Source organism: Corylus avellana, chromosome 3 (genome assembly GCF_965113065.1).
Source record: "Corylus avellana chromosome 3, dhCorAvel1.hap1.2, whole genome shotgun sequence".
In the NCBI taxonomy this organism is placed as follows: domain Eukaryota; kingdom Viridiplantae; phylum Streptophyta; class Magnoliopsida; order Fagales; family Betulaceae; genus Corylus; species Corylus avellana.
The window spans coordinates 26679827-26700766 of NC_142492.1; the positions used below are offsets into that span (position 1 = coordinate 26679827).

At 38.5% G+C, this 20940-nt stretch overlaps 3 protein-coding genes across 3 annotated transcripts; all 3 read left to right on the top strand.

The window, feature by feature from the left end:
- Positions 1-846: 846 nt before the first annotated feature.
- LOC132174793 (UDP-glycosyltransferase 73B3-like) lies at positions 847-2997 on the top strand. Its single transcript, XM_059586472.2, has one exon. It carries the CDS (start codon positions 957-959, stop codon positions 2478-2480), a length of 1524 nt encoding a protein of 507 aa, XP_059442455.2. The 5' UTR covers positions 847-956; the 3' UTR covers positions 2481-2997.
- Positions 2998-8688: 5691 nt separating this feature from the next.
- On the top strand, positions 8689-10602 carry LOC132173949 (UDP-glycosyltransferase 73B3-like). Its single transcript, XM_059585640.2, has one exon. The coding sequence runs from the start codon at positions 8912-8914 to the stop codon at positions 10547-10549; it is 1638 nt and encodes a 545-aa protein (XP_059441623.2). The 5' UTR covers positions 8689-8911; the 3' UTR covers positions 10550-10602.
- Positions 10603-17613: 7011 nt separating this feature from the next.
- LOC132175082 (UDP-glycosyltransferase 71E1-like) lies at positions 17614-19218 on the top strand. The gene has a single exon (XM_059586900.2). The coding sequence runs from the start codon at positions 17659-17661 to the stop codon at positions 19108-19110; it is 1452 nt and encodes a 483-aa protein (XP_059442883.2). The 5' UTR covers positions 17614-17658; the 3' UTR covers positions 19111-19218.
- The last annotated feature ends 1722 nt before the right edge of the window (positions 19219-20940 follow it).

Consider the following 20940-nt stretch of genomic DNA (forward strand, 5'->3'; position numbering starts at 1 on the left):
TCGGATGTGTTATCTCTGGCGAAAACTATAAAGAAAACTTCTTTGAATCATGCTTCGGCTTGGAAGGCTCTTACACCAGATACTGAAGTCTGGTCCCCTCCTGAAGCAAGCTCTTTTAAGATTAACTTTGACACTGCCATTAGAGACAATTTCTCAGCCCAAGTAGCAGTGTGCAGGGACTCCAATGGCAAAATTATCAAGGCCATCTCTCAAACCAGTCCCCCCTGTGATCCCAGTTTTAGTGAAGCTTTAGCTGCTCTACTTGCAGCCTCCCTTGCAGTCTCCTTAAAGCTCAAGAAATTTTCGTTTGAGGGAAACTCTTTACTAGTTATTTCAGCTTTGCAATTTCCCTCCATTTCCTAGGATTGGCAAATTGAGAAAGTTATTTCTGGTTTTTTTCTTTTAGTTTCAACTTCTCCTTCTTAAGAGGCTAGAAAAATTAACAGAAGTGCAAATTTTTATGCCCATCATGTGGCACATTGGGTCTCGGCAAGAATTTACTTGAATTGCATTCTCACTCTCTTTTCCCCCTCTCATCCGTCTCTATTTGTAGTGGGAAAAGGCCCGCCTCCTTCTCCTTTGTAATTTTGTTCTTTGGTTTGTTTTTGAATGGAATGTTTGTTACAAAAAAAAAAAAAAAAAAAAAAATCTACGTCAATTGTATACCACAAGTAAAACCTGGCTTTTTGTTGCGGATAACTGCACCGACCGCACCTTATACGTGTGGGTGTGATATTTTTATCAAACTAAATATCAAAGCTAAAATGGTAGCAAAGGTCCACCCTCCATGGACTGCGCAAGACGGTATGCTGTCTTCACAGTTCACACCCATCAGTCAAACCCAGTTCTACCGCTATCTCTCTCTCTCTCTTCAAATTCGTTTACTTCGTAATAAAGCATTCTTTCTTCTTTCTTCTATAAAACTCGTTGAGCAGAGGTGTCTCTCAGAATAGAAGATGACTAATCACTGCAGCAAACCAAAGATGTCGAGTGAGATCTGGGTCGCTCCCTTTTTCGGGCTAGGCCATCTCCTCCCCTGCATGGAGCTATGCAAACACATCGCCTCCAGAGGCTTCAAAACCACCCTCGTCATCTCCTCCAACCTCTCCGTCTCCATCCCCTCCTCTTTCACCCAACACCCTCTCATCCAAATCCTCGAAATCCCCTCGCCTCCGCCTCAGCCTCCTTCGCCGGGCTCCGACCCCATGCTCCAGCACCGTAGACACCACAGCCAGATGGCTTCAGGCCTGGTAGAACTCCTCTCGGCCCGACCCGACCCGGATAGACCCTTTTGTGCCATCCTCGACGTCTTGATGGGCTTTGCCTTTGAAGTTTTCCACAAGTTTCAGGTTCCAACGGTTGCTTTCTTCACCTCTGGCGCGTGCTCTGCGGCCATGGACTACGCCACGTGGAAGGCCCACCCTGAAGATATTCGACCCGATGAGGTCCGGTTACTCCCCGGTTTACCCGAAGACATGGCGCTCACGTATTTGGACCTCAAACGACGGCCTCATGGTCCACCTAGGCCGCCGCCAGACAGTGGCGGCCCACCTGGTTTGGGTGCTGGTTTTCCTCCACCACCGGGTCTTGGGTCGAAGAAAATGGGCCCACCCAAACCTGGTAAACAGCCAATGTGGATGGAGGCGGCGGAGGTCGCAATCACATTGTTGATCAACACGTGTGACGATCTGGAGCGTGCATTTATCGACTACGTCACTCATCAAATCGGAAAACCGGTCTGGGGTGTAGGTCCGCTTTTGCCCGAGCAATACTGGCGGTCCGCAGGCTCACTTCAAGATCGTGAAATAAGAACCAATCGACGATCGAGCGTCACCGAGGACGAGGCGATCCAGTGGTTGGATTCGAAGCCACGTGGGTCAGTGCTATACGTGTCATTCGGTAGTGAGGTGGGTCCTACCATGGAAGAGTACCCACAATTAGCTGGCGCCTTGGAAGAATGGACCGGGCCATTTATATGGGTAATCCAACCTGATGCAGGTAGATCGGGTCCCCCACCTGCGTTCACTGGGGAGCAAGGGCAACCCGAAGAGGGATATTATCCACATGGGTTGGAAAGCAAAGTGGGCGAAAGGGGTTTGATAATACGCGGATGGGCACCACAGCTGTTGATACTGAGCCATCCATCAACGGGTGGATTTCTATCGCATTGTGGGTGGAACTCAACGGCTGAAGCGATTGGGCGTGGGGTGCCCTTTTTGGCATGGCCGATAAGGGGAGACCAATACTATAATGCCACATTGGTGGTGAGGCATCTGAAGGTGGGGTATAATGTGGCTAAAGATTTATCGAAAACGGTTAAAAAGGAGGATATTGTGAAAGGAGTGGAGAGGCTAATGGGGGACGAAGACGTGCATGAAAGGGCGGCAAGGCTTCGCGCCAAGTTTGAGAATGGTTTTCCAGCGAGTTCGGAGGCCGCATTGGATGCTTTTGTGGATTTTATTAGCGAAAAGGATAAATAAGTAAATCACATTTTGTCTGTGATGGTAATAAAGTCTACCTTGTAGACAAACCGACTCGCTTGGAACGTGAAGGCAAAAAAGCGCTAGAAAACAAAGAGGGTAAGCAATTCCATTTGCTCAAATAGTATTTCGTTGCTACATCGAATGCCATCACCTCCCTCCCTACCTTGAGAGTTACTCGGTCTTTGGCTTTCTTTTGTTGGAATAACCAAACCGCAACATGCACATTCATACGACTGAGAAGGAGTCCTTTGCCGTCCATGGCATCATCAAGAGCACCTTCTCCTCGTTCTAATTGAATTAGTTACGCTAGTGAACTGGCAAACACGAGCTAGAAAAGTAATACCTTTGCGTCATTAGTTTTTTTGGTTAATATGCCCTATTCATTACTACTCCATTTGTAATATCTTCTTTAAAAAATGTCAGCCGTATCGAATCTTTAATCAAGAAATTTGTAGCAAAATAATTTGGAGCTTATTCATTAAAAATAATCAAAACAATTAATAAGGCATTCTCTTGGTACTCATCTCTTAGTAAAATATTTGGATCTCATCTTCTTTTGCACCCCAAAAAAAAATGTCCATAATATATATATATATATAATTAAAAAAATAATAATAAAATAAAAAAATTGGAAAGGAGGTTGCCGGCCACCCCATGGGGTGGTTGAAGCCACCCCTGGCGAGGAAGAGATGCTCTTTTGGGCTCCTAGATTTGCTGGTTCTTAGGATGTATAACAGAGGACGAAGAAGAAAACCCATATCGTAAGTGCTCTCCGAGTCTATATCTTTGTTTCTTTCTTTCTTTGTAATTCAATGTCATCTGGGTTTGTTCATTAAGCATCTCAGCTTCAATGTTGTATTATTTCTATTAGAGATATCAGGAGATCTGTGTGTTGTGGTCCTGTGGACAAACATTATTGAGATCTAGAAGACTATTTTTAGATTCTAGTGTTTGAAAGGAATCTTGATAGGTTCCGAGCTGAGAATAAAAATACAACTAATATTTAATACAATATAAAAATAATACACATTACAAATCTCCACTTATAGCTGGATTTTTACTACAATACAAACATATAAACACACCTTACGTTCTGATACCCCTGGTGGGTCCCAATCAGAACAAGATAATACTCCACTTAAGGTGGGAGTTGAACCACAATAAAATTAGAACTTTACACCAAATCATATCTGTGCTACTCCCACTAACTAGTATTTAAAGACTATACTAACACTAACCATAACACACACGTTCCCAATTAACATAACCCACGTTTCTTTCCATATCATGGATAGTTAGTTAGTGGCCTATCATTTCTCTCCCCCTTCGAGAAGCACCTTGTTCTTAAGGTGGAACATGAGAATTTGAAGTTGAAGGTTTGTAACCACTCTCCAGATAACCTCCTCCTGTGGCAGATGTTTCCATTGGATTAATGTCTTCACTTTCCTCATTTTTATCTTCTCCCACTTCTGCCATAACATGTCCATCTCTTTCAATTAGAAAAGCTTGCACCATGTTGCATCTGTGGCCATGAACAAATTTCTCATTATAATTAAAGCACAAACCCTTTGCATGTCTCCTTCGCATCTTTGATAAGTACTAAAATATATATATATATATATATATATATATATATATATATATATATATATATTTTAACCCCTTAGTTTATGTATATTAATCCTTCAATAGTGCTATTTCATGTTGTTTTATTTATTTATTTTTTTTGTGTTTTTGTCTATTTTTAAGTGTTTGAAGGAAAAGAAAGCGTTTTTGGAAGTTTTGAGCATAAAAGGGCAAATTTTGGGAAAAGCTAAGCATGAGATCGATTGCAACATCACTAGGCTCGAGCGCATCATTGGCAGGTTCGAGCGCAGGCTTGCGCTCGAGCGCACCACTCTAGGATTGAGCTCACTCGAGTGCCTAGCTACGGCCAACACTCCTTTTCCACATTAGTTTAGGTTTTCAAAGTCCTAGTGGTATTAGGACTTAAACCTCTGACTTTTCTAGGTTTTTTAGAGTTTCTAAGGTTCTCAAAAGCTTATAAATAAACCTCTAGGCCTTTTAAAAAAATATAGAATTCTAAAGAGAGAAATTGGATGCTACTTTAAGAAGCGATTTCCAGTTTCTTCTTTTCCTTTTTCCTTTTAGTTTTAGTTTAATTATGTGTAATTAAACTATTTGTTAGGGATAGATTGAAGCCCTAATCATGTCTTTTTAATTTAATACTGGTGCCTTTGTTTCAATCATGTGGTGGTTTATTTTAATTGATTATGTCTGTGTAATTGAATTCCTCATATTTTATGGTATGAATTTGTTAATTAAGTCAATTTAGATGACCGAATCTTGGACTTAATAAAGTGACAAAAGAACCTCATCATTGGTTCTTGGCTTAATCAACATGAGAACTATGAGTAGATACCATGCCCTAAAACTCATGTGTTTGTCGATCTCCATAGAATTATGTTTCCCTAAAAAACAACTTAGTAGATACCATACTAAATCTTTTATGGAAGAAACGAATTAGAGTAGATACCATGCCTAATTCATTGCTTAGGGAAATCAATAGCTTAAGGAGTAAATATTAAAATATATCATATGATTGGAACATTGGCCTAGTATTATCTTAATTAGTATGATTTGTGGTGAATGTCAAAACCCTAACATTTTTATTATCTTTATATCTTTTTCATATTGCAAATCTGTGACAATTTAGCAATTTAATTTGGAAAAATCAATTTTAAAAAAAGACAACAATCGTCGTGGGAATGATCTTGTACTTGCACTTTATACTCATGTTTTGATCTCGTGCACTCACCAAGTATTTGCCTATTAATTTAGGTGGGTATTTGGCACAGCAATCTCATTCCAAGAGATTTTCTCAACAGTTGGTACATTGGTTGGGTGGTTATTTATGGGTTGCAATTCTGACTCGTTGGCCGTCCTTTGCCAACACATGCAATTGGTCATCTTTCATGCGAGCCAAGCTAAAAGTATCTTTGAGCGTCTTGGGCTTGAACATTCGAACTCCTTCTGCAATCTCTGGTTTAAGACTCCCAAGAAAGTTGCCTATCAGATGCTTTTGAGTCCACCCTTGAACTTTGTTCCCCAATCTTTCAAACTCTCTAATAATCACGTAAGGATCCTTCTTGTGCTAGTTTCGTTAGAGACTCATCAAAATCTTCATAGTCAGTTGGCCCGAACCTAGCCCATAGTTCCAATTCAAATATTTCCCAAGTAACCGGCATAGCTTCCTCTTGTTGAGCCTTTTGTAGTCATTGCCACCATTGGTTGGCCTCACCTTTAAGATGGAAAGATGTCAGCACCACCTTCTGCGATAATCAAAAAATCGTACTACGCGATTCAACCATTCAGTGGGATCATCTCCTTGATAATGTGGAAAGTCCATTTTAGCATAACGTGGCACCACTGCTTGTCACCTGGTTGCGCCTACTTGATGAAGACCTCGTGAAGGACCACCTTCCAGATACGTGCAGTATGGTTGACGCCCCACTGCTCCATGCTGCATAGAAAAGAAGGGTTGAGATTTCATTCAAGGCTTCTTCAATTCTTTGCATGCGATCAGCGGAGCTAGTTGCTCCTTCCTCCAAGCGTTGAGTGCCTTAATGTCATATACGTCTACCTCCAAAGATTCAATTCTCTCACAATTAGTAGCCATACCTTTGCGCTCTGATACCAATTGATAGGTCCCAAGTAGATAATAGAAACACAACTAATATTTAATACAATATAAAGAAAATACATGTTACAAATCTCCACTTATAGCTCGAGTTCTACCATAATACAAACGTATAAACACACCCTACATTCTGATACCCCTAGTGGGTCAAAGTTAGAACAAGATAATATTCCACTTAGGGTGGGAGTTGAACCACAATAGAATTAGAACTCTACACCAAATCATATCCCCGCTACCCCTACTAACTAGTATTTAAAGACTATACTAAGAGCATTCTTAACAATTTCACCAAAATAACCAAAGCCTCATTATTTTCGCAATCCACTTTCGCTATTCTATTGAAATGAAAAGCAAAAATAAAGAGAGAATTAGTTGTTTGATCAATAGGTGAGTGAATAATAGTATTTTTCATATTTAGTGAGTACTATTCACTTTATTATTATTATTTTTTGTTTTTTGTTTGTTAAAGTATTGAGTCTGAAAAGTGGAGATTCAAGCAACTTTTGTTAAATTGCCTCAACCAAAATAACAAAAAAAATGGTTTTAGTGAGACTGCAAGGAGTGCTCTAACACTACCCATAACACACACGTTCCCAATTAACATAACCTATGTTTCTCTCCTCATGGGCAGTTAGTTAGTGGCATATCAAATCTCATTGTTTCTTTATCTGTATTGGATCGTATGATATCAGCGGCATTTTTTGGTGGTTTTCTCTTCATTAAGATAGCCCAAGTGAATTATATTGAGCAATGGTTTGGGAGAAGATTTTCTTGATGTGGTTTAATTATTCTTCGTGCAGCTGTGCTGCGTACGGTTAGAAGAAGCAATTGGGCTCCGAGGGTTCTTCTTGTGACTTGTGGAGCTATTAGGGGCTTCGGCCAGGAAGCTTCTTTCATACAATCTTGAGGATTGAGAACAGCTACACCACCCATAATCAAAATCAAAATAAACATTAACTTAATCAGATGCAGAGATCGATTCACACGATGAATTTGAAGAAACGTTGATTCTTCTAGTTACAAGAAAAATCAAAGCTTTTCAGAGAAACGAGCGATTCTTAGAGGAAAAATCAAAGGTTTTGAGAGAGAAAGAGGAAGGAAGGCAAAGAAAAATACCAACGGAACGCAAAATGGTTCTAGGTGCTATCCCAAGGGCCATGTTAAGCCACCCCCCACCCCTTTTCCAAAATTTTTTTTTTTAATTTAAATTTCTTATTTTTTAATTTTTAAAAATTTATTATTATTAATTTTTAAAATTTTGTATATGTACACGTATCAAGATTTTATGGGTGCTAACATGAATTTTTGTCAATTTTTAGACAAAAATTTGACAAAAGTACTAGTTAAACCCAAAATATATCTTGCGATAACTATACGTTACGTGGTGCAAAATGATATTTAACCTTGAAATTAATGTAATTTTATCCAAATTTAATAATAACTTTAAATCTACGTCAATTTTCGAGAATAAACGGATAGCACAAGTCAAACCTAGATTTTTGTTGTAGATAGCTGCACCGACCTAGCCTTCTTCCTCATCTCGATACATGTGGGACAGTGGGTGTGATATGACATCAAACTAAATATCAAAGCTATTTCTTATATTAAAAAAAAAAAAAAATGACAAATGCTAAAGGCCCAATTTTTTTTTCAACAAAAGTATAACTTTTGTTTTATTTTGTTTGTTTATTTTTTTTAAAAAAAAAATAAAAAAATAAAAAATAAAAAAAATGTCTGAAGCAACTCTATCTATTTTTGGCCTTTCTTTTATTTAGTATTTTTTAAAAAAATGAAAAATAGTATTTTTCTTTATAATAATGACATTTTCTTAAAAAAAAAAAATGACATTATTATGAAAAAAATACCATTTTTCATTTTTTTAAAAATACCAAATAAAAAAAAAGACAAAAAATAGGTAGGGTTGTTTCAGACATTTTTTTCATTTTTATTTTATTTTATTAAAAAAAAAAGGTAAAAGTTAAACTTTTGTTGAGCAAAAAAGTTGGGTCTCTATCATCCCTAAAATATATATATGTCAAAATTCAGAGCTAAAATGGGATCAAAGGGTCCACCCTCCGGATCAGGATCCCGACAATCTCCCCAAAATTGCCCATCAGCTTTTTTTCAAATTCTGGCCATTTAATGTTATCCAATAGTCACAATTTTGCCATGTGTCCCAACTAAAAATAAATAATAAAATATTATTTATTTTAAAAATAAATATATAAAACAAAATATTAAAATATTAAAATTAAAAATTAAAAACACTGGGGTGGCTGGCCGGCCACCCCAACTGAGCCATGGGGTGGCCTAAGCCACCCTCAACCAGTCCTTGGGGGTGGCAGAAGGCTCAGTTGGGATGGCCGGCCAGCCCCAGTGTTTTTAATTTTTAATTTTAATATTTTAATATTTTGTTTTATATATTTATTTATTATTTATTTTTAGTTGGAACACGGGGCAAATTGTGGTCTTTGGATAACATTGGATGGATTTGAGAAAAAGCTGATGTGCAATTTTGGGGAGATTGTCGGAATCCTGATCCCCACCGTCCATGGACTGCGGCGGCATGCTGTCTTCACACCTATCAGTCAAACCCAGTTCTACAGGTATCTCTCTCTCCTCAAATTCGTTTTCTTCGTAAGCAAGCATTCTTCTTCTTTCTTCTATAAAACTCCTTGAGCAGAGGTGTCTCTCAGAATAGAAGATAACTAATCACAGCCGACCAAAGATGTCGAGTGAGATCTGGGTCGCTCCCTTTTTCGGGCTAGGCCATCTCCTCCCCTGCATGGAGCTATGCAAACACATCGCCTCCAGAGGCTTCAAAACCACCCTCGTCATCTCCTCCAACCTCTCCGTCTCCATCCCCTCCTCTTTCACCCAACACCCTCTCATCCAAACCCTCGAAATCCCCTCGCATCCGCCTCAGCCTCCTCCGCCGGGCTCCGACCCCATGCTCCAGCACCGTAGACACCACAGCCAGATGGGTTCAGGCCTGGTAGAACTCCTCTCGACCCGACCCGACCCGGATAGACCCGTTTGTGCCATCCTCGACGTCATGCTGGGCTTTGCCTTTGAAGTTTTCCAAAAGTTTCAGATTCCAACGGTTGCTTTCTTCACCTCCGGCGCGTGCTCTGCGGCCATGGAGTACGCCACGTGGAAGGCCAACCCCGAAGATATTCGACCCGATGAGGTCCGATTACTCCCCGGGTTACCTGAAGACATGGCGCTCACGTATTTGGACCTCAAACGACGGCCTCATGGGCCACCTAGGCCTCCACCGGACAGTGGCGGCCCACCTGGTTTGGGTGCTGGTTTTCCTCCACCGGACAGTGGCGGCCCACCTGGTATGGGTTCTGGTTTTCCTCCACCGGACAGTGGCGGCCCACCTGGTATGGGTTCTGGTTTTCCTCCACCGGACATTGGCGGCCCACCTGGTTTGGGTGCTGGTTTTCCTCCACCGCCGGGTCTTGGGTCGAAGAAAATGGGCCCACCCGAACCTGGTAACCAGCCACCGTGGATGGAGGAGGCGGGGTTCGCAATCGCGTTGTTGATCAACACGTGTGACGATCTGGAACGTGCATTTATCGACTACATCGCTCATCAAATCGGAAAACCGGTCTGGGGCGTGGGTCCGCTTTTGCCGGAGCAATACTGGCGATCCGCAGGCTCACTTCTTCACGACCGTGAAATAAGAACCAATCGACGGTCGAGCATCACCGAGGACGAGGCGATCCAGTGGTTGGATTCGAAGCCACGTGGGTCAGTGCTATACGTGTCATTCGGCAGTGAGGTGGGTCCTACCAAGGAAGAGTACTTACAATTAGCCGGTGCCTTGGAAGAATGGAGCGGGCCATTTATATGGGTAATCCAACCCAATGCAGGTAGATCGGGTCCCCCGCGTGCGTTCACTGGTGGCCAAGAGCAACCCGAAGAGGGATATTATCCACATGGGTTGGAAAGTAAAGTGGGCGAAAGGGGTCTGATAATACGCGGATGGGCACCACAGCTGTTGATACTGAGCCATCCATCAACGGGTGGATTTCTATCGCATTGTGGGTGGAACTCTACTGTGGAAGGGATCGGGCGTGGAGTCCCCTTTTTGGTGTGGCCAATCAGGGGAGACCAATATTATGATGCGAAATTGGTGGTGTGCCATCTGGCGGTGGGGTACATGATTGCTGATGATCCATCGCAAAAGATCAAGAAGGAAGATATTGTGAAGGGAATAGAGAAACTGATGGGTGATGAAGATGTGAAGAAGCGAGCAGTGACGCTTAGCACTAAATTCCAGCAAGGCTTTCCAGCGACTTCAGTGGCTGCTTTAGATGCTTTTAGGGATTTTATTAACCACAAACTTGATGCTTAGGCTAACTATCTGACTATATATTTTAAATAAATAAATAATTGTTTTAGAGTTTTCTCAAAGATGTTTTGAGTTATAGAATCTTGGATTGTTTTTGTTAAATTTCTTGGAATTTATTCTATGAGCATTGGATATTACCAATTCGAATTATTACTTCAATAAATATAAACAACAACAACAACATATTATGGCATGGCTACCATTAGGAGAAAATATTGTGCAAAACAAATTTGAATTATGAAAACTAACTATTAAAATGATATTATTGTTTGGCTTTAACAAGCTAAACAAGCTACTCTAAAAGGAAGAATTGGCTGGAACTTATGAAATTACTACCGAATGAGACAAATGGGTCGTTTGTTGGAGTGCACATTGGGTTTACTTACAAATGTTTTGTAAGTTAAATTGTGTAATTTAATTCTTCTATAATTGATGAATTTCTTAGGTTTGGCTATCTTAGAACCAGGGCCGGTTTAATGTTTTTTGGGACCTTAGGCGAAACTTTTAAAAGGGGTTTTTTTTTTTTTATTTTATATATATATTAATTAAATAATATTTATTTTAATATTATTATTATATTTAGAGTTCTCATTTTTATTAATCCTTACAAAAATAAACACAATAATAAAAAAATCAATTTTTTTATTATTATTTTTTTTTTTTATGAATCAGTACTTCTTTGATACACTTGTTTCAAACAAAATCTACCAAAAAATTGACAAAAACTCATACAAAACCCACAAAAAAAATCAAGCACAAAAATAAACATTACAAAAAAAAAAAAAAAAAATCAAATTTTCTTTTATGAATCCTTACCTCATTGATACACATGTTTCTCTCTCTCTCTCTCTCGCCTAGCCCCTCTCTCTCTCTCCTCATCTCTCTCCATCACCTTCTATTTTGAGTGAAACTAAGGAAAGAGAAAAAAGAAGATAAGAGGAGAGGTTGTCGGCAGTGGAGAAGAAAAGAGAGAAAGAAAAAGAAAGAAAAGAAAGTAGGTGATTAGGTAGGGTTAAAATGATCTTTCAATATCAAATAATTTCGGATGCATAGGTAGATAGGCTTTTTTAAGTATAATGATATTTGCTTTTCTGGGTTAATTGGTCTTATTTTACTATGGGCTTATTATATTGGAGCCTTATTAAATTGATGCATTTTTTAAATTACTTACTTAATTAGAGGTCTTAAGTTTTTATTTTTTTAAAAAAAAATTAGGCCTAATTGAAAAAAAAAAAATGGGTCTTAAATTACAAAAAAAGAAAAAAAAAATTATTTAAAATTTTTTTTGGGCAATTTTTTTTTTTTTTTTGGCCTTATTAATCCTGGGGCTCTAGGCGAGCGCCTCACGCGCCTAGTGTTCTAGCCGGCCTTGCTTAGAACGGTTTTTCTTTTGAAGAGTTCTTCAATAGATTTTCTACTGTGTCACCAAAATTCTTGTGTTTGATTTGTTTATGCTCCGACTGATTTAGGTGATATTTTGTGTGATTGTTTATTCTTAAATTGTTTGTTAATTTTGGGAAAATACCTATTCGTTTCTCTCTAGGTGATTTGGGTCTTTGGCTACTCTCGTTGACGTCTAAGGAAGAATAAAATGAGTGTAATTTGAATAATAAGGGATTAAATGCCATATTCATGATTGTTTCATCTGAAGGATTCAAGCGAATTTCTTTGTGTGAAATTGCCCATAAGGCATGGGATATTTTAGAAATCACACACAAAGTTACTAAAATTATTAAAAACTCCAAACTTTAATTACTACATGTGAAGAGATAAGGATTAAAGAGGTTGGGACTAATTTTGACGCATTCTATGCTAAACTCAACGACATTGTGAACTCTAATTTCAACTTAGGCAAGAAAATTCTTGACTCTAGGGTTGTGAGAAGGATTATAAGGCCTTTGCCTGCTTGTAAGAACTTGGACACTATGACAGTTGAGGAACTTGTAAGAATATCCCTTCAGAACTATGAGTTTTCTTTGCCTTAAAAATTGTAAGGAAGAGGTGATTGACTCCTCTAGTGAGGAATCCTCTTATGATGAGGATTGGCTTTGCTTGCCAAGAGATTTTAAAAGTTTCTTACGAAAGAAAGCAAAGAAACTTGCTTTTGGCGGAATGAAGTCTTAGCTTCGTTCTCATTGTATATATAGGCAAAGAGTTACAATTGAAATCAACTTAAGAGATAACTAATACAACTAGAACTAAGAGAACTAATGCAACTAGAACTAGGAGAACTAATACAACTAGAGAGCTTAATAGGGAAGAGATAAAACAACTATAAGGATAATATAGAGTAGCATTCAGATCTGAAGAGAAGAGAAGAGATCTGTTTGGATTTAAAGAGTGAATCCAAAATAGAATATGTTTTAGACTTTGCTATGGAACCTGCAGATGAGCTCACTAGAGGATGGCGCTTGAGCTCACTCGTGCTTCAACTACGCATGCTAGGTAGTTGTGCTCGAGCGCACTAGAGTATGCGCTCAAGCGCACTCGTGCTTCAACTGCTAGTTCCTTAACACCTTAAAAAATAAATAAATAAAAAGGAGGTAGGAATAAGTACTCTAAGTTGACTCATAAATCCAAGGGTGACTCTAGTAGAGCAAGAACGATAAGAACTCTCAAGGCATTTAATGTCATCAGTATTGTGGTTGTGGGAATATTTTGGTTGAGTGTCCAAATTACAAGAAATTCAAGGGAAAGATCATCGATGTAACCTTAAGTGATGTGTACCACTATGCTCTAAATTATTATTAAAAACACCCTATTGAGTGCCTAAGTGATGATATTAGAGGTAGAATTAGTCACAAGGTTTCAAGAGGGAAGAAAATGAGATTTTAAACATGTAGGAGAAGTTTTCCTTGGAGACCATTTGAACTACCATAACGGTATAATAGAAAAGTCGTTCGATAACAGTTCAAATGATCCACGTCAATTTTGAAATTTAAATTCTGTTCAAATGGTTCAAGGAATGTATGAATATTGGTGATGATCTCTATGTGAATCAAATGAAGCCAAATCTTCTTCTTCTTCTTCTTCTTTTTTTTTTTTTTTTTTTTTTGAAATGTCCGCACGAAAAAAAAATTTAAAAAATTTAAAAAAAATAAAAAAAAATGAAGAAGCCAAATCTACATAGATGTGGTGGAGAGGTTATAAATGCCCTAAAGCAAGCCTTAAATGCCCATTTTTGCTAGCCCAAAGCTTTCAGGGAAAGAGAAAGGAGGGAGATTTCTTGAAGCCTTGTGGTACTTGGACATCAAATCTTCAAGAGAGGTCCCTACCTTATCCTTTGTTATATTTCGTTTATACTATGTGTTTAAGTTAAGTTCAAGGTGTGTGGCTTGTTATTTTCATGAGAATTTTCAAGTGTTGGGGTTTTATGCATGTGAAATCAATAATTTTTCTTAAGAAAAACTTTAGCTTTCATTTAGGGTTAGTCTTTAGACCTTTAGAAGGGTTGGTTGAAGGAAAACATGGTAAAGGATGTAAAGTTGTGATCTTTTATAAAAGATTGTGTTTTTTTTTAGCCCAATACAATGTTAGGAGGTAAAAATATGGTGTTTTTAAGGCTCTAGAACATTGGAGAAATGAAATGGGTGCTAGAATGAAACTTTATTAAGGATTTATACGCATAAGGTGAGTAATTCTCAAGTGAACTACAAAATGATAATTTTTTAACTTGAATATTTTGATATGAAATATGCATCCTTACAAGAAATGCCTTTCAACTCAATGTTGTGAGCCCTAAATTCTGAGTAAAGTTAAATGTTTCACGATGAATGATTGCATTATTCTTCTATTTTTTCCTTATATATATATTATATATTTGCAATTTCTACAATCCCCTTCCCACCACATTGAGACAAGTTGATTGAATTCATTTGTAAATCACTTTTTAAAAAAAGGGTTAAGAAGGAAAGACTAGTCAAAAGTAGGCTTGGGCAAATTCACCAAAGGGGCTGGGGGTGGTTCGGCCACCCCCATAGAATTTTCAATTTTTTTTTTTTTTTTTAGGTTTATTATTTTATTATTATTTTATATTTTTTTAGGACACGTGTCACGATATAAGAGCAGATGACGTGGACTGCTGTTAATTAGGATGGACGGAAATTAACGGAGGTGGTGATTCGGTCTTTTCCAAAATCTGAGGTACTAGATTTGTCATGTTTTAAAACCTAGGGAAAAAAATAAAAACATTAAAACCTAGATACCAAAAAAGTTATTGACCCTAAAAAAAATGCAAAATAATTTATAAAAAATAAATAAAATAAATAAAACAAAACAAAGAGAGGGGATAAGTGGTTTACCACCCCTCAAATATCCTTCCTCTCTTCTTTTATTTATTTATTTATTTTTTTCTAAATTTGTTTTTTTCTCTAAAATTAGATTTTCATCTATAGGACATGAACATTGTTTTTTTTTTTTTTTGTTCTTATGATGTTATATATCATAATAATATTATTAAACTATAGTTTTATTAAAATCATATTCTACCGATTCATATTGAGTAAAAGTTCTTTTTTCTTTTATATACATTCTTTTGATTCTATAGATATTCTTCTTTTACCCGGCACTGAACCTAACACCTTTTGTTGAAGATAGAAATACAATTACTAAAATGGAATTATCTCTACACCCATGGAAATGAGTGCTTTCATTTAATGTTGTGGCCTTTCGATAGGCTCTACACGTGCTTATGTGAGCATCAACCTTTGGAGCTTAGGTATTTTTTTATACAAGTTACTTATTAATTAGATAATAACATTTGTGGAAGCTTGTAACCCAAACCATGGGATGTTATTAGTTAAATAATAACATAATTACTTATCCTGTCATCCTATAATATTATTCAATACATCATGGCTAATGGATCATCCTCTTCACTTGCCCATTTGAAACTAATTAAATTCTTATTAGTACACAAGTTACTTGCCCATTTGAAACTAATTAAGTTTTTATTCGTACACGTGTATTGCAAAAAAACCACAAGTTAACATAAAAATGATTTGAAAACAAACCTTGAAATCCTAACAAAAAGATATTACATAACCCAAAAGTCATTTAACTAAAAAAAGATCATAGTTCCAAAAGTTACATCTATTAAATAACAATTAGTTAAATCAAATTATTTTAAGAATAAATCAATTTCATACAATATATAAGAGCTCAACCTTAACCATCATTTTGGTTACATCAAAATAAAAAGTTTATAAAGTAGAAGAAAATTCATGACTTGCAAATGCATTAAAAAACTTGTGGTAGTGATGATGGAATTACTTATTCTTATCCTCCTACAAGTGCAGGCTAATGACGTTGCTTATGCCTCTTTCCATTCACTTTCACCTCTATCCAGCATTCTCATTTCTCTAAACTTGATGAAGTTCAAACTAACGACCTTGGCCATGTCTCTTTTTGTCTCTCTTCACTACCAATATTGTATCATCACTCCTCAAAACTTGATGAAGTTTAAGGAACAGTACATACATGCCTTGCACAGGAAATTAAAGTTTGTGAAGAAACTTTTACATTTATTCACAAAAAAGTCAAAAATGCTAGGAAGGAACTTGAATATTGTGTCTTTAAAGCTCATCTAAAGTGCTCGATTGAACATGGCATAAAAATAACTATCCAGTTGGCATGGTGCTTAAGTGATTGCGAAAATGATGAAAACTATATAGTATTGGGCCTTGTTTCTTAGAATGTTAGGAAAAACATTTCAATAATCATTGAGGTATTTTAAATGCAAAATCCCTAGTGATAGGGATGTTTGTTAGAATTTTATGAAAAGCAATAATATAGGGTATGAAATTTTAGGGATAAAAGTGTATCTCTGAATCTTGCAACAACTGCTATTTCATCTCATCCTTATTGATAAAAGTTTATTTCACTTAATTGTTTTTAGTTTCCCACTAGTTTGTTTTTGTCAAGATTTTTCTTGCTCTCACCAACATCAATGTTGGTTCTTTGTATATAACAATTTATCTCCTTGTTATATACTACAATTATAATTTAGTTTTTTGGCTTTTGATATTTAACTCTAAACCTCCTTGTCATTGCATATTAAAGTGAAATTTTATTTTTCGGGTTAATAAAATAAATGGGAAGGGAAATATGCATGTCATATATATTGTTATGTCAATCATATATATAATGCAAGATATTCAAATAAATTTGTCTTCAATATAGAGAATATTTTCTCAAAGATATTTAATAGATAAAGAAACATCTTATTAAGAAATTAGACATGTAATGGTTGAAGTGAACAGGGGAGATGATAATTACTTGAATGGATTTGGGTATTCAGTAGCCTTGCCTAGTGATACCACGAATAAGAGCATTATCAGCAGCTTCCTCATCATTTTCCCTATATTTAAGGATTCAAATTATTTTTTGCTTTCCTATGTTAAAATATACACCAATAGCTTCTTTAATCATTCCCTATATCATTAAAATATTTATTTTTTAATTATATTATATATATGAGAGGAGAGATGAGAGAGACTTGTGAGACATGAGGGGAGAGAGGAGAGAGGAAAGAAGAGAGAGAATCTTTTTTTTTTTTTTTAATAATCATAAGGATTGTAAGAACCCAAAACATTGGGTTCCACTATAACAATCCTAATGTTTAGAGTGTGAAATGTTTTTTTCGATTTTTTTGGATATATTCTCTAAACTTAAGGAACTGATTCCTTTATAGGGAGTATGAGAATGCTATAAGCTTTTACATACCAGATTTTTATATATTGATGACCCCACAGATCCAGACAGGACTTTGGTACCAAAAGCCAGAGAAAGAGAGATCTAGTTGATACAAATGATGCTTTAATGCTTTCCTTAGGATAATGTTTCCTTCCTGCCGGTTGTACCAAACGGTCCAAACCTCCCTTCAAACACTTGGAGAAAAGCATATCTTTTTTTCTTGTTGAGGAAGGCATTAATTTGGCCCGTTCGGATCATTTATAAACCAAATTATTTGGATCAAGATTTTTTACAATTTTAAGAAAATTGTATATTTTTAAATTATATAAATTTAAAATCCGAAAGACTTTAAAAACAGCCTTCACTTGCTGCTTTTAAGACAACTCAAAGCATCCCAAGAGACTTGAACCAAACTAAACATGTCGTCCGGTGAGATTCTTGTGGTGCCCAAAAACGGGCAAGGCCACCTCTTCCCTTCCATGCAGCTCTGCAAACACCTCATTTCCCGAAACTACACCATCACCCTCATCGTCGACTCCGATATCACCTCCTCTATCCCCTCCTCTCTTCTCCAATCCCCTTTCTTCCAACTAACCCACATCTCAACCGGATCCGGCCCGAGCCAGCCTTTCCACCGCAACCACCAGCAGATGGGCCACGGGATCGAGACTCTACTGGCCCGACGGGATCCGAATTCGACCAGACCCGTATGTGCCATCGTAGACCACATAATGAGTAAGACCCAGGAAGTTTTTTCGAGGTTTGGTGTGCCCACGGTGGTTTTTATTACATCTGGGGCGTGCTGGGCGGCGGTCCAGCACGCTGTGTGGGTGGTCCGACCCGGAGACATGATACCCGGTGAGGTCCGGGTCCTGCCCGGGTTACCTGAGGAGATGGTCCTAAAGTACTCGGATCTTAAGCAACGTCGTCATTGGCGCCCTCCACCGGCTAAAGAGGTCGAAAAGGACCCAAAGGGTGGTATGAAACCGCCACGTGGCCCGCCTTTACCGGGGGAACCGGCTCCGTGGGTGGAAGAAGTGGAATGCTCGGCGGCGATATTGATCAACACGTGCGACGATCTGGAGCGTCCGTTTCTTGATTACGTGGCGAAGTTGACCCAGAAGCCCGTTTGGGGTGTGGGCCCGCTGTTGCCGGATCAGTATTGGCAGTCGACGGATTCGCTGTTCCGGGAGCGAGAGATCCGGCCCAGGAAAGAATCCAATTACACCGAGGATGAGATAATCGAGTGGTTGGATCAGCAGCCGCGTGGGTCGGTGATGTACGTGTCATTTGGGAGTGAGGTGGGTCCCACAATGGAGGAGTACCCTGAGCTGGCTGCTGCACTGGAGGAGTCAACCCGGCCATTCATTTGGGTCATCCAACGAAAATCAGCGCCTCAACACTCGGGTCAACCCGGTTTAGGTGGTGTGGAAGCGCAAGAGTATTTTCCTCATGGGTTGGATAGCAAAATTGGTAAGAGGGGTTTGATAATACACGGGTGGGCACCACAGCTGTTGATACTGAGCCATCCATCGACGGGTGGGTTTGTATCGCATTGTGGATGGAATTCCACGGTGGAGGCGATCGTGCGTGGGGTCCCATTCTTGGCATGGCCCATAAGGGGTGACCAATACTACAATGCCATGCTGGTTGTCAGACATCTCAAGGTGGGGACCATGGTCTCAGAGGGATATCCAGATGATAAAGTTAAGAAGAGTGATATATTGCATGGCATAGAGAGAGTTCTCACCGACGGCGATATCAGAAGCCAATCTGAGATTCTTCGTGGCCAATTTGAGCAAGGCTTTCCGGCGAGCTCGTTGGCGTCGTTGGATGCGTTTAAGGATTTGATCAACCAAAAAGCAGCATAAGTCCGAATAAGACCCTAGCTTGATTAGGAACTTGTACTAGAGTTTCGACTTTGAACTCTCTCCAATCTATTTGCATCGTATTATATATTAATTGTATATTAAGGTAAATCTTGCAATTGTGACAATGGGTCATTTAATTGCTGTCTAGGGATGGGCTTTAGTTGGACTGGGCCTGAACCCACTAGTCTTGTTATGGAGCCATCCCAGCAACCCCAAGAGCAAGAACCATCTTCCCACCTATATATTTTTAAATAATTATTTTGTTGGGAAAACTACGTACACTAATTAATTAACCCCATGAATTAAGACTCTATAACACGATGACTTGTATTGTAATTCAATACAAACACGTACACTTGTAGTTTTTAAAGTCTATTTGGAATTGCGTTTGAGAGACCTAAAAGTGTTTTTAACACTCAAAAAGTTCGTTTGAAGAAAAAAGTACTCATTTGGTAAAAAAATTAAAAGCGCTTTTAAGGGTCTAAAAAGCCTAAAATTGACCAAAACGCATTTTTGGCAAAAGTTTAAAAATGAAGCTTTTGCTCAAAAGTTCTTTTTGACTTAAAAACTCTATTTTTCAAACGCAATCACAAATAAACTTTTAGTTGTAGACACTTAATCTAATATTCTCTCTTTGACTTTGACAATTGGAGTTCCAAGTTTCTTTGGAAATCTTTGTTGCTGAAGATTTGGCCTACTTCCGGAAGTCTAGCTAGTACATACAAAATTCTTAGTGCTATATATATATATATATACATATATTTGGAATTTACAGCCGCAGCTGCAGAAACAAATTAAATATGGAGCACCGAGCCTTCACTGCTCTCGCAACTCTCGTCTCGTGCTTTAAAGGAGGAGAGGAGCAGCTAATCTCATCCAAAATTAAGTCTTTCTTTCAAAAATTCTGTCAAACAATTTGTAGTAAGTGCTTTTTTCCCACCTTTAGGGTGAGAGTTTACCTAGATTCATTATAATTTTCCACAATCACAATCATCAACCACTACTACACGCTTAAATTATTTTACCCTACCCAATGCGTATTATATATATATATTTTTTGATGATGTTAATGAAAGAATATCACTACAAAAAAAACAAGGTTTAGTAACGCTTGGAATAGAGGCGCTTTAAGAAAACATCCCCTTATAGGGACGTTTTATTGTGTAAACGACACAAAATAAAATTAGCAACACCTGCGCAGAAAAACGTCCCCTTAATTCGGGACATTCCAATAGGACATGCCCCAATTTAGTTAATAAAGTGCGCTTGGCTGGCAAGCGCCCTTAATTCGGGACGCCTGCTATCTAGGCGCCCTTAATTAGGGGCGCCTAGCTGGTAGGCGCCTCTAATTAAGTGCGTCTGGCTGGCAAGCGCCCCTAATTAAGGGCGTTTGGCTGGCAAGCGCCCTTAATTCGGGACGCCTGCTATCCAGGCGCCCTTAATTCGGGACGCCTGCTATCCAGGCGCCCTTAATTAGGGGCGACTGCTAGCTAGGCGCCCTTAATTAAGTGCGCCTGGCTGGGAAGCAACCCTAATTAAGGGCGCCTGGCTGGGAAGCGCCCTTAATTCGGGATGCCTGCTATCCAGGCGCCCTTAATTAGGGGCGCCTGCCAGCTAGGCGCCCTTAATTAAGTGTGCCTGGCTGACAAGCACCCTTAATTCGGGACGCCTACTATCCAGGCGCCCTTAATTAGGGGCACCTGCCAGCTATACGCACTTAATTAAGTGCGTTTGGCTGGCAAGTGCCCTTAATTAAGTGCGCTTGGCTGGCAAGCGCCCCTAATTATGGGCACCTGGCTTGCAAGCGCTCTTAATTCGTGACGCCTGCTA